We start from the raw sequence: 13201 nt of genomic DNA, 5'->3' as shown, positions 1-13201 counted from the left end.
AGTTTTGTGGAAGATCTTCCATCTAGCACCCTGCACAGAATAAAAGCAAACGTCCCCTCTCTAAACGAAATACTTTGTTTCATGAGTTTCTTTTTTTCATTTCAGGTAGCCGGGAGAAAGAGCACCCAGAACCTCCCTGTTGGAGTGCAGCAGTGCTGCTTAAATATAACCAGATCCACAGCGGAAGAGAGGTTGGATGAGACTTTGAGCAACCTGATCCAGTGGGAGATGCCCCCACCCATGAGACAGGGGATCGGAACTCATGATCTTTAACCATTCCGTAATTATGTGATTTACTGTGTGTATATTCTAAGACGTTAATGCTTGCATTTAATGATTGACATTACTTTCTATGTAAAATAGTCTAATTTTGTTACTTCTTCATCCTTTGGCCTTCAGGCTCCCTCTACCGGACCATTTTGCTTCTGTAGGTGGGGGAAAAATGTTACAGGAGACAATCAAAGGTGCGAAAGGCAGACTGTCCTCTTAGGTTATGGAGATAGTATTGAATTAAGTGTTCTTGACACAGAGCAAAACTTCCGTTAGAATTTAAAGGCATTAATTAAAGACACCACAAATATGATCATAAGCCTTCCTTTCTTGTCTTCCCAGTGCTACAGGGGCCAGTGTTCTCAGAAAGGTGAAAATCAGGTAAGACAGCAAAACAGGACACTTTCATTGCTTCCTCTACTCTCCATTTTAATTCTCCTGTTGTCTTCAAGTTCAGGAGAGTTAGCCAGGATATTCTGAAGGAGATGGCGTGTATATACAGTATCCATAACAGACTGCTTCACAGCGTCCATGTTTAGCAGAGGTATACACCTTTCAACAAGGTCTGCAAAACAGTCCAGGCATGTTCAGAGAGAAGAGACAGGCACGCTTTTTCCCCCAACCCAAATGAATGCTAGAAACCAATTCAATTATATGAAAATATTGCAGAATATTTTAATTGAAATTCAGAACAAAAGCTGAAACAAAGCTTTCTGAACAACTGTAGTGGCTAATCTCAAGTCATGGTTCATTATTCTTCCAGATAAAAAGCTTCCATCACTGCTCCATTTACTCCACTTATTGCACAAAAAAGAAAAAAAAAAGACAAAACCAACCAACCAAAAACCCCAAACAAAAGCAGGAATCCTCCCTCTGAAATGCTTAAATCTCCGATATATTTAGTAAAGTAGTTGAGAAGCAAAATGTGAGATGTTGACATATGGAAGTGGGTGTTGCCAAAGTAGTACATCATTCACTGCAGTTGCTGGTATCTTTATTGAGGTAACAAATTTATTTTTCTATTTTTTAATTGCTAACAATGTGAAGATAAAAAGTACAATGAATAAAAAGAATATGGAGAATTTGTCTAATATATCACCACCTTTGAAAATTGTAAAATATTGAAAAGATTACCATTAGTGGAAAAAAAATCGGCATATCAGATATAAGTATTAATTTTATAATAATTTTTAAAGTGAATTTTAGCTAATAAATCTCTATGTACATATTTACACTGGTTTTCCCCCAAATTAAAGGGAGAATAGACTGGGAGACATCAACAGACATAGAATGGGAGATTCCATTCATTCCTAGACACAAATTGCAGTTGTCCAGTGGATAACCTTGGGAAGCATAGTAAAAGAATTCTTCAAGTCAAAATATACTTGTTCTGAACAGAACATATACTGAAATTTTCAGTGAGAAAAGGACTTGTGTGACCCAACATGTTAGTGCTGCAGCGTATTCTGCAATGAATACGTAAGTAGGATAAGGCGGTAATGGCTCAGTAGAATTACCATCAAATCACATTTTAGTTAATCAATAATTAAGTCGATGGTTCTGTTAAATTTCCTGTAGCCTCTCAGCCCTGGAACAGGCACAACTGTGCTGTTTCAAAGACTCAAAGGACAAGACGCAGGTAAATCTCAAAGCACCCACACACACAAAATGCTTTGGCAGGACAAAGGAACATAAATGGTTACAAAGGACCAAAATCACAGTGAATGTGCATGTAATTAAAAACAGTCTAGCTTTAAATAGAACAAATACTATAATTTGCTACTGTATTCTGAACAACTAGAGTTTATCATCACTGGATTTACATGCTTATATTTTGCTTGAATATTAACATAGATAGCAAGATTGTTGGTGTTCCTTATTATTATCCTATGAAATACACTACCCTCTTTCATGAGATCATCAACCTTCTTGTCTGTTGATATGACCATGTTCTTTTCTCCTGTATAATCTGGATCTTCTGGATATAACTCATCTCCTGGGGGCAGAAACAAAAGTTTTAGTTATACATTGCCTACCTTATTTTTCAGCCTTTTGACTGAGTGACAGCAGCAATTTTTCTAAGACCTGTCAGGACACTGAACTCAGTGGGTATGTATTTCACAATACAAAAGTAAATTGCCTCTAACCTGTTTCAGATTTAAAGACAAAGCCATAAATTCCTCAAGTATCTGCCAATGACACTGCAGCGCACGTTTGAGGTGTTTATTTGGATGTTCCAGTGTTCCTGATAATACTGACATCCTATAATCACAGCCTGGTCGGATATGAGTTTAGCAGGTGGAAAACAAAACACATACTCTTCCAAGCATATAAACTACAGTAGGACTAAGAATATAAACTCTCATTTTGTTCTGTTCTGTTGAAGAAAAGTGTCTTGCCATATAAATGCATGTTCCTCTTATGCAGGAGAGCTGATATACCACAAATACAATACAGAGGTCAGTTTTGACAAGAAAAAAGACAAGAGAAATCATAATGAAAAGCAAACTGAAGCAGCAGAAAATAATACAGTAAATGTGGGTTGGTTTTTTTTTCAATAACTTGAGTATGTTTTAATTCCCAAGCTTTTTTATACCTAAAATAACCTGTTTTCTTACCTGGCAATAGCTGCATGCTGCCATCAGAAGCCGTTAACTCCACAGGCATCCAGCGTTCGCACCCCTCTATAGCTCGATCATAGCTGAACTTGTCCAACTCCTGGAGCGAAGAGAAGTTGCACAGTCTACACAACTCATAGAACTGAGGTGGAGGAAACCGTACCTCTTGAGATTTAAAGCGTTCAATGGCTTCTGGAGGTGAAGACCACTATAAGATGAAAACAAGGCTTGGAATAAGAGTTTCATCAGCAGATGGAAGGTATCAGTATCCTTAGAGCCATTAGCAAGGAAGTCTTTACAGTAGGAGCTTGCAACAGTCCAAATTTTCTGAACACAATAAAAAACTGTGTGGAAACTACGCCTATTATCCAGCCTGTTCAGATCCCTTTCTAGAGCCTCCCTACCCTCAAGCAGATCAACACTCTCACCCAGTTTGGGGTCATCCACAAACTGACAGAGTGCAGTGCACTCCATCCTTTCATCCAGATGATTGACACATTTATTTTAATTGGAAGGGGGAAGATGTAGATTAGACATTAGGGAAAAATTCTTCACGCTGAGGGTGGGGAGGCCCTGGCCCAGGGTGCCCAGAGCAGTGGGGGCTGCCCCATCCCTGGGGGGGTTCCAGGCCAGGTTGGATGGGGCTTGGAGCCCCTGATCCAGCGGGAGGTGTCCCTGCCCATGGCAGGGGGGGGACTGGATGGGCTTTGAGGGCCCTTCTGACCCAAGCCATTCTATGATTCTATCATATCGTAAAGAACAGGGGGCAGTGCGGGGAAGACATAAGAATTCCCCTTTGGGAAGGTGAGGGAAACCCCAGAGGAGGAAAGCGAGGGAATCCCTAGGGGAGGAGGAAAGCGAAGCCCTCCAGGGGAGGAAGGCGTGGGAATCCCCCAGGGAGGAGGAAGGCGAGGGAATCCCCACGGCAGGGCACGTATGGCGGGCGCGGGCGGCTCTCACCAGGCAGGCGGTCACCTCGCCGCCGTCGTGCCGGGCGCGGGGCGGGCGGCGGTCCCGGCAGCACAGGTAGAAGGCGGTGTCGTAGCGGCGCTGCCCGGCGCCGCGGGCCGGGGTGAGCCAGTTGCTCCACTCGCGCAGCGCCCAGATGTCGGGGCGGCAGCGCAGGCGGCGGCACAGCTGCAGGAACCCGCGCGGCTCCTCCCGCACGCGGCGCCGCCACTCCCGCAGCTCCGCCTCGGGCAGCGCCTCCGCGCCGCGCTCCGGCACCGACAGCAGCACCCCCGCCTCCTCGAACGCCTCCCGCAGCGCGCAGAGCCGCAGCGCCACGTCCCCGGGCAGCGCCGAGCCGCGCTCGGCGGAGAAAAGCGGCGCTCGGTCGCAGCCGGGGGGCGGCGGCTTCACCGCGCGGAGCCCGCACCGCGGCGGCGGCGGCAGCAGCTCCAGCCACTCCGCGGAGAAGTCGTCGGGCTCCGCCAGCCCCCCGGGGAAGACGTGCGCGCCGGGCATGAAGCCGCTGCGGCCGCTGCGCTGCAGCAGCAGCAGTTGGTAATCGCAGCGGCCCCGCCCGCAGCCCGGCGGCCCCGGGGGGCGGCGCGCCGCCAGCAGCAGGGTGGCCGCCTCCCGCCACGGGCGCGGGGCCGCCGGCATCGCCGAGACCGGAGGAGGAGGAGGAAGGGGAGGAGAAAAGGGGATAGGGAAAAGAGGCGGGGAAGGAGGGGGAGGAAAGAGGAGGAGAAAAGCGGAGGAGGGGAAAGAGGAGGGGAGAGAGGAGAAGAAAAAGTGATAGGAGGAATAGGAGGAGGAGAAAGAGGAGGGGAAAGAGGAGGAGAAGAAGGAGGAGACAGAGGAATAGGAAGAGGAGAACAAGGAGAAGAGGAGAGGAGAAGAAAAAGGAATAAGAGGAGAAGAAGGAGAAGAATGGAATAGGAAGAGAAGGGAGGAGAAGAAGGAAAGAAGAGGAGAAAGAGGACGACAAAAGGAGGGGGAGGAGGAGGAGTTGGAGGAAAAGGAGGAGGAGAAGGAAGAAGAGGAAGGAGAGGAGAAAAAGAAGAGGAGGAATAGGACGAAATGAAGGAGGGGAAAGGAAGAGGAGCAGGAGGAAGAATAGGAGAAAAAGGAGAAAGAGGAGAAAGAGGAGGAGGAGAAAGAGGAGGAAAAAAAAGGAGAAGAGGAGTAAGAGAAGGGGGTAGAAAAGGAGGAGCAGGAGCTGGCAGTGGGGAGCGGCCGGAGGAGCCGCTGCACCCGGGGCGGGCGGAGCTCCCAGCGGCGTGAGAAGGAGTGCTGGGAAGGCCCCGGGACCACTGCGCCCCAGGCCCTTCCCCCGCTCCGGGCCCTTCTCCTGTGTCCTTACAGTGAGTCCAACACTGAACCCAGGGTTTGAGGTGCAGCTTCATCTGCGCCGAGTCCCGGGGGACGGTCCGTGTCCTGCCGGGCGCCCCGCGGCTCAGCCAGGCAGCGGGCGGGCGGCCGCCTCGGCCCATAAACGAGCCGATGGCCCGCGGGTTACTCGGGGAGCTACGGAGCGCTTTGCACCTGCCGGGGCTGCGTCGAGCGGAGTGCGCTCACGAGATGCCGGAAGGTACCTCCCGTTCCAGCGGGGGTCCCCACGGATCGGGACCCCGGGCTCGGGTGTGTGATGGGGACGCGGCTGCCGAGCCGCCGGTTGGCCTCGCGGGAATCGCCCTATCGCCGCGGCGCGTCGAGGCCGGAGAGCAGAGCAGTGGAGGTCTCTAATTAAACGTCTCATACTCTGAGATGTTTGAGTTTGTTCTAGCAGACACCAAAGGGGAGAAGCCTGTAGGGTTTTAATTATATGTCATTACAGAACTCGTCTGTTTTGAAGTTTTAAAGTACATTGTTACCTAAATATATATATATATATACACACACATTTGGGCAAGATAGCAAAACCTTGAAAAAGTCTGTTGAACCAACATCTCACTTTAGGAAGCATTTTATTAATACTGACATTTGATTTGGATTCCTCAATTCCATCATAGCTGGGTTTCAAAAGTATCAAAAAAAGTTTCAAGTATCAACAAAAAAAAGATATTTCGCTGTGCATGGCCATTGCTTCTTAATCTGGCTTATTTCGAAATGACATTCTAAAGCTTTTAGATCGTTCAGCTCACTTAATAGCAACGAATAGGCAAGCAACAAATAATATAACAAATAAATAGATTATTCACTGTAAAGTTTTCTGCATATTGTGTCCACAATGTGAATAAATATCCGATCTAGGAAATGCAAGTTCATTAAAAGCCTGCAGGAAAGCTGGGGAGGGGCTCTTGATCAGGGAGGGCAGGGAGAGGATGAGGGAAACAGTTTTAAACTGAAAGAGGTGAGATTGAGGTTAGACATTAGGAAGAAATTCTTCCCAATGAGGGAAGAGGCCAGGGTGCCCAGAGCAGTGGTGCTGCCCCATCCCTGGAGGGCTTCCAGGCCAGGTTGGATGGGGCTTGGAGCCCCTGATCCAGTGGGAGGTGTCCCTGCCCATGGCAGGGGTGGGACTGGATGGGCTTTGAGGTTCCTTCCAGCCCAAACCATTCTATGATTTTATAATTATAGCACCATTAAATAGATTGGCTAAAAATAATAAGAAAAAACATAGCTATCTCCATACAAAACAGTATTGCAACCAAACTGTATTGCAACAAATCAAAGCAGATCAGAAAAAGAGGTTACAGATAGTATTAACAACTGGAAATGTTCTACTTCCAGCAGGCGCGTAATGGATTACACGGCTTATGCAAAACTGAAGTGATGGTTCTAATTCTGCAGCTTTTAATTACATGAAGAGTCTTCACACATGTAATTTCTCACTGAAGTAAGTATGGATGGACCGTATGAGTGATGATTCCAACCACTCCCTCTAGGACCCAGAACTGAGGGGTGTTTGCATATAAAGTTGCAGATGTGATTAGCATATTGGATTAAGTTGCTTAGAGAGTATCATGTTTGGCGTGCCGGGTACTCCTCAGACATTTTATATGGTATAAATAGTTAAATATTTTCTTTGGTCTTCTTTTCTCATTTCTGCGTTTCTCAGTGATTCTCCCCCAAGGTTTATGCTATTTATATATAGTTTTTTTCAGAATCATACAAAGGAATTGCATTTGAATTTTGAAATAATTATGTTTTTTCCTCAAAACTGTTATACATGGCAGTATGACCTTTCCTATTCTTTGATGTTTACTATTCTTACAAAATCCCCGTGATATTTGAAGTCGTGTTTTAGGCACTGTAATTCCAAATGCCATGACCCCGCAGTGAGTTAGACTGTGTATGTGCTTTGAACGTTTGTTTCCAAGAGCCAACAGGCTTGGCTGATCACAGACTTCAGGGATTATTGTAGTGCATGGCAGAAAACCAACCGAAATCACAGGCCACACTGTGATGTACAATGTGACTTCCATTTCGGAATTAGAACTGAATTCTAGAGGCTTGGTGAGAGTGTTCTGTTGTTATTAGTAAATATAAGATAAATACTGTCATGCAATACAGTGTAAATAAAAGAAAGCATACAGTTCAATCAAAGAAATCCAGCCCTAAACCCCGACCCTGCACTGGGGAGGCTCAAGAAGTCAGTTGTGGGCACTTAGGAGAACCACAGTAGATATTCTGACAAAGTTACTGGTACCGGTCAATAAACATAACTGTTTTTGCTAATGAGCCTCTGCGGGTGACAGATCTTCCGAGATGCTGTAATTTTGTTTGTATTTGCGCACGTGGCTTCAAGTCACATTGCTTCCAGCACGAAACGCTTGTGCTTGGCTGCAAGAGAAGAGAGAAGAGACAGAAGAGCCTTCACGCTGGTTAAATGCCATGTGACTTTTCACCTTTCCGCAGGTTTAATCGGCAGTAGCTGATTATCGGTGTTTCCAGCTGCCTCACAGTGCTGCAGCAGCAAGCTGCCAGGATGGGTGAGAGAATCCAGCCTTTCGGGACCGCCTGCTTCCGATAGAAAGTCCCTCCGAGTGTGAAACAGAGAGAGGAGAGGGCTGTCTTTTCTAAAATTGATATAAACAATATGTAGCAAATCCAAATATTTCCACTCTTATTCTGTATTGACTTAATCAGAAAATGGGGAGTCAGTTCCACTCTGGGATAGAACACCGGACAGAAGGTACTGCCTTCTTCAGAGAAGCTATAGTTTATGGCTGTGAGGCTATTGTATCACAATTAAGAAAACCATACTTTGCTAACATAAGATGAAGACATATTTACTCCCTATACCCACCTCCTTCCTTTTCTTGTCCTTCCCTCAACACATGCAGATAATTTTATATGAAAGATGTTTTTTTCTAACCCCACTTTTATTGCATGCTTACCGCAGCAAATGCTGCTCACGTGTAGGCTACTGTTTTGTCCCGATCTCTTCCTGCATTAAAAGACTTACATAATCGTATTGAGAGAACGCACTTAGAGATCGGTAATCCACTGGTCTTACTCAATGACTTTTTACATAATGAAAATCTGTGAAGGGTAAATATGTTGACTAGGAGTTCCGTTAGCACTTCAATAGAAGGTATTCCCGGAAAATGTACGTCAACACACAAACCTTGTATTAGAAGAGAAAGCAAGGCCATCACCAGTCCTTTCAAACAGTAAGCACGTGTTTAATTTTTAATCCAAAAGGTCGTGACATCAGGTGTTTAGCCTGCTTTCAAATAATCGCATTCACATAATAAATATTTTCCTATTCACATGAAGAACTTTGAAACTGATTTTATTTCATATCCATAATGCTCAAGCTGGACATTACGTTGTTTGCCACATAAGGAGAATAATTTTAATTATGGTTCTGCATTTATTTTGCTAGTAAACTGAACAGCGTTGAGGGTTTTATGGTGATAGACTGGAAGTCTTGCAATAAAATTACCAATTGCTGCATTGAGCCCGAGTTCCAATAGCTGCATACAACTGTTGACCATTTTTGCTATCAATACCACAGGCCCAAATCTCACGCTCCTTAGATTGTGTCTATCTTTTTGCTAAAGCAAATGCAAGCCTTGCTGGCTGGAAGAGGGCAGAGTTTGGATCCTCCCCAGGAGGATCTAACACCTCCTTGCTTTTGTTTTCAACTGCCCAAGCCAACGGGGCTGTACTTTACTCGACAACAACTGAACAGGCAGTGCCAAAGGCAACGCCATCCCTGTTATCCTAAACTTTATTGTAGCCTCTTGCTAAAGCAGAGATTTCTTCACCTTTCAGAATGCTGATTTCCTTGCAGTATAAATGAAGATCTATCACTATATCCAACTTTGGGAGCTCGAGAAGGGTGCATTTATGTTAAAAAAAACTGCAACGAGAGGGCTTAGTGTGTTAGTTTTAGTCCTGTGGTTGAAATAGGAACTTCTGAAGAGCTTACTGACAAGCAATTCCCAGTTTTTGTTTGGTTTTAATTACTGCTGCAAGCCAACCTTTAAGTTATAAGAATGTACTTTATTTTAAGTTAAATAAATAGTGACAGTAACAAATTTGAATTATTCAAAGTGTAGAAAATACCACCCATGCACAGGCAAACCCAATGTGATTCAAGTCAGGGTTCGGTCTATTCAAGACTTTAGCATACAGCAAACTTAGGGTGTGTGTCCTGTGAATAAAGACAAAAGAACTGAAGTGGAACAACATTGAAATGAAGAAATGACCATCTTCTTTTGTACTTAAAGCACAATAACATTCTCATTCCCTGACCAGCATGACAGTATCTGCATTTTCATCATGCTATTTAAATATAGAGTATTTTGAGGTTTGACTTCCCATTTTTCACTTAAAAAAATAGCATTTCCAATCTCCTTCTGGCTACATTCCTGTGGGGAAAAAAAAATGAAGACTGCAGATCTACATAATTTATTTATTTCCTAATTTTAAAGAAGCAGCAGTACTTTTGGGCAATGGTGGTTTCATCTTGTTTTGGTTTTGTGCGAGAGGAGATTGCAAAGAGTGAAAATACCCACAATTCTCAGTGATCAGTGGTGGCAATCCAAGTATGTACATTCTCCTGCGGCTTTTCCTCTATTTTCCATAAATATAAATGTGATTGTGAAGGACATCTTCTCATTTAAATCAACAGACAGCAATTACGCCTCGCCTAGACAGACTGGAAGGGTAGCACCGATAAATGCAGGCTTGACTTTGTTAGAGTGCTGCTGGGGATCTCTATGAACCCTCATTAACTACGTATAAAACACATTCTATGGAACGAATGAAATACAACAGAAAGGAATGTGGAGTCGTTGTATAAAACTGTGAATTCCCATGCGAAGGGAGCTGAACTGGACCAACGTGCAGAACTCACACTATCCTTCAAGTCTACAGCCTATAATTCAGGCTTCCACTTATTCTTTTTTCCCAGTGACATTATATTTTTTATCACCTACAAGTGGTCAGATTCAAATTTATCACATGCTTTTTCTCCCTAAATCCAGTTAAGTTCTAAAGAATAAACTGTTTTTCAAAGTATGTTTAGTTCATAACTCAAAAGTATCAGCTGTTTCTGAGTGTGTCAACATAGCTTCATTGAACAAGGGTGAAGACTGTGGCCTTGTAACTTCACAAACCATGTCTGATTGTTACTGTTTGGTAACGTGCCTGTAATAATCAATGCAGGAGAATAATAACTTATTAAACCCCAAATACTACAGCATCTTTATGGCTGCCCGTGGAGTGCCTCATACACCTATGGCACAGTGGAGTATGTACCAAGCATTTTTGAAGGGATAGTGTGTGTTCGCAGTTAACAGAAGACATTTCCGTAAGTTACACAATAAATACTATAACACAGAGATCCTTTTAAGAAATGGTACAGAGCTTCTCTGCAGAAGTAGTGTCTGCCCTCCCAGTTTTACATTTAAATGTTGACAATCTTACAGGGAAGCACCGGAAACTTTTATGCTGCTCTTGCATTCACCTCCTAAAAGAGCAATGTATCAGCTGGACCCATGCTACAGGCTCTCTGCTTCCCAAATAATTCATTAGACATGAATGAGAGATGAAACAAAGTCACTTCTTTAGCTTGTCTGGATTTCTGCAAAGAATTCCAGAGCTTGCATGCATACACAGGCATCAATCCCTGCCTGTCAACATGAGAGAGGATCTCTTTGGATCATTAGAAAGGTCTGTTTTAACTCAACATCATTTTTGTTTGCCAAAATCTATTTCAAACAATGACTGCTGTGAGTAGATTCACTGCTCCCATGTTCACAGGTAATTGTGCAGTATAAACTGCTTCTACAGAAAGAAAAACTTAAACCTGTAGCAAGAATCAGCCTTTCTGCAGGGGAAGACAAAATCGTGGTAAATGTGGATGAGAACCACAACTCGCTAGTATTTTTTTGAAGATGCAGCTCTCCCTTCTCCCTCTCTGGATCCGGAAAGCCATTAGTCATCCGCATCCGCTCTGCCAAGCCATGCAACCAGGTTCTGCACAAACCACTCTAAATCCACAAATGGTATTTGGTATCAAACACTGCTTGTTCTGTTTGCTCCAGCCTCCTCCGCAGCTCCCCCTCCCCACCCATTAACTTAGCTAAAACAGAGCTTGTTTACATTCATTTCTTGGGGGTTTTACCCTTCCCTTTTCCCTCCACAGAGATATTTTGTGTATTTTGTGGAAAAAAACCCGTATTCTATTCAAACACCCGTGTTAGCCAACAAATTTGTCTTACTCCCAAACACCGTAAACAGTGACCAGCAGCAAACACCCGAGGCTATTGAAGAACAAAAAAATACAGGCTTCTGAGAACAGCGATCTATTAATAGCAGACAAATCCCTGCTATAGCCAGTAGCGATAATACCCTGATACTTCATCGTTAACCGTTACGAGTCCAGCAGATGAAGACATCCTGTTTTGCAGGCTGATTTGCATCTCTCTTTTTTTTTTTCAAAAGCAAGAAGAAACAAATCGTGCTTTTTAGGATATTGAGAGGCAAAAGTTTAGCTTTGTTGTTTCAAGTGCTGGGTTTGAATTCTCAGCACATCCAAGTGCCCCGTTTGTAAATAAACTGCTCCAAAGACAGACTGGAGAGGGATGTCTCCCACCAAGAGCCCACACCACCCTAGGAGAGTTTTACCACACACACTGCCAGGACAATAGCGATGATGAGCACAGCAGAGAAAATAATCCCAGCTAGAACCTTGCTGATATCGCAGAAGGATTTATTTTCCTCCACCGAGATCATACCAATAGAAGAGGCGCCCACACTGATGGTGGATTTTAGTTCAGCCCCGGGGTCTTGCTTAGCCTCCACTGTCCACTGGGGAACATTGACCTTCATTTCCATCTCGTACATCATCTCTCCTACCTGGTTGATTTCATTCTCCAGGTCCTTCAAATCCACCACGTCTATGTTGCGCTCAGCCTCGTATTTCATGTTCTGGACGCTCATGGCCCTGGCAGCCACTCCAGAGGTTCCCCCACTCATTCCTGTCTGGATCAGGTGCTTTTTGGGGACGTTCAGCGGGAACTCGTGGCCCAGCTCCAGGGCTCTCCTCATGTCGATCTCCAGGATCTCTAGGCACGTGGAGAAAATCACCCATAGCCTCTCGAACTCCGCTTTATCTTCCTTACTGACGCTTTTGTCCTTCAGGACCGTGGTGAGCTTGTTCCTGTTGGCCACCGCCAGCTCCTGGGCTTTCTGTCGGGTCTTCTTCAACTCCTCCCGCAGGTTCTGCGAGTCCGAGGTGCCGCCAATGGTTAGCACCATGTGCCGGTAGCAGGCGGTCACCTTGTTGAGCGCATCCAGCAGCGCTTTGCACTCCTCCTTCACCATCACCGCGGCCCCACGCTTACTGGTTACCGGCACCGAGGAGCGGCCAGTGGCCACCAGCGCATCCCAAGCACTGCTTTTGGGGGCTCACCGGCATCCAGCGATCACCGGTGCTCGTTCAGCTTCCGCTGGTATTAAGCGACCCCCGGTTTCCATTCATTCAGCGACCCCCCGGTTTCCAGGGCGCACCAGTTTTCATTGACTCTGCGCTCGACGGTCTTCAGGGATCACTGGGTTCATAAATTCAACGCCCGACGGTGTTCAGGGACGAACGGATTCATTCATTCAGCGCCCAACGCTGTTCAGGGACCACCGGATTCATCAATCAGTGACCACCGGTCTTCAGGGACCACCGGGTTCATTCATTCAGCGCTGCCGGTTTTCATCGATTCAGTGCCCGCCGATCTTCAGCGCCCACCGGTTTCCCCGCTCAGACCGGGAGCGCGGGCGGGCACCGGAGGGACCAGCAGCATCGCTCCCGCCCTGCGGCAGCCCCGGGCGGCCGCTTCCGAGCCCGCCGGGGCTCGATAGGTGCTCAGACGCGCAGGCGAGCCGGCACCCCCCGCCGCAGGGACGCAGGG

The 13201-nt window shown here is 45.7% G+C and overlaps 2 protein-coding genes across 3 annotated transcripts; both read right to left on the bottom strand.

Annotated features, from left to right (window-relative positions):
* Window positions 1-1983: 1983 nt before the first annotated feature.
* Window positions 1984-4532, bottom strand: NUDT19 (nudix hydrolase 19). 2 transcript variants are annotated; one of them, XM_054078773.1, is made up of 3 exons: window positions 3849-4532; window positions 2889-3096; window positions 1984-2266 (listed from the first exon to the last, which is right to left on the bottom strand). In XM_054078773.1, the coding sequence occupies exons 1-3, from the start codon at window positions 4494-4496 to the stop codon at window positions 2040-2042; spliced, it is 1083 nt and encodes a 360-aa protein (XP_053934748.1). In that variant the 5' UTR covers window positions 4497-4532; the 3' UTR covers window positions 1984-2039. The 2 variants fall into 2 exon arrangements, with proteins under 2 accessions (XP_053934748.1, XP_053934749.1); XM_054078774.1 differs by having other exon boundaries at window positions 2889-2988.
* Window positions 4533-5569: 1037 nt separating this feature from the next.
* RGS9BP (regulator of G protein signaling 9 binding protein) lies at window positions 5570-13199 on the bottom strand. Its single transcript, XM_054078398.1, has one exon. The coding sequence runs from the start codon at window positions 12621-12623 to the stop codon at window positions 11910-11912; it is 714 nt and encodes a 237-aa protein (XP_053934373.1). The 5' UTR covers window positions 12624-13199; the 3' UTR covers window positions 5570-11909.
* Between the last annotated feature and the right edge of the window lie 2 nt (window positions 13200-13201).

The sequence above is a fragment of the Cuculus canorus genome, chromosome 13, assembly GCF_017976375.1.
Source record: "Cuculus canorus isolate bCucCan1 chromosome 13, bCucCan1.pri, whole genome shotgun sequence".
NCBI classification, from domain to species: Eukaryota; Metazoa; Chordata; class Aves; order Cuculiformes; family Cuculidae; genus Cuculus; species Cuculus canorus.
This window is presented reverse-complemented; position numbering and strand designations above follow the sequence as displayed.

Excerpts from the sequence above, each read along its gene's own strand:
- NUDT19 (XM_054078773.1), bottom strand. The coding sequence starts at position 4,496 with ATGCCGGCGGCCCCGCGCCCGTGGCGGGAGGCGGCCACCCTGCTGCTG. Across the intron at positions 3,097-3,848 it reads GCGAGGTGACCGCCTGCCTG|TGGTCTTCACCTCCAGAAGC; the intron begins GTGAGAGCCGCC and ends TTCATCTTATAG. Across the intron at positions 2,267-2,888 it reads CAGCATGCAGCTATTGCCAG|GAGATGAGTTATATCCAGAA; the intron begins GTAAGAAAACAG and ends TTCTGCCCCCAG.
- RGS9BP (XM_054078398.1), bottom strand. The coding sequence starts at position 12,623 with ATGGTGAAGGAGGAGTGCAAAGCGCTGCTGGATGCGCTCAACAAGGTG.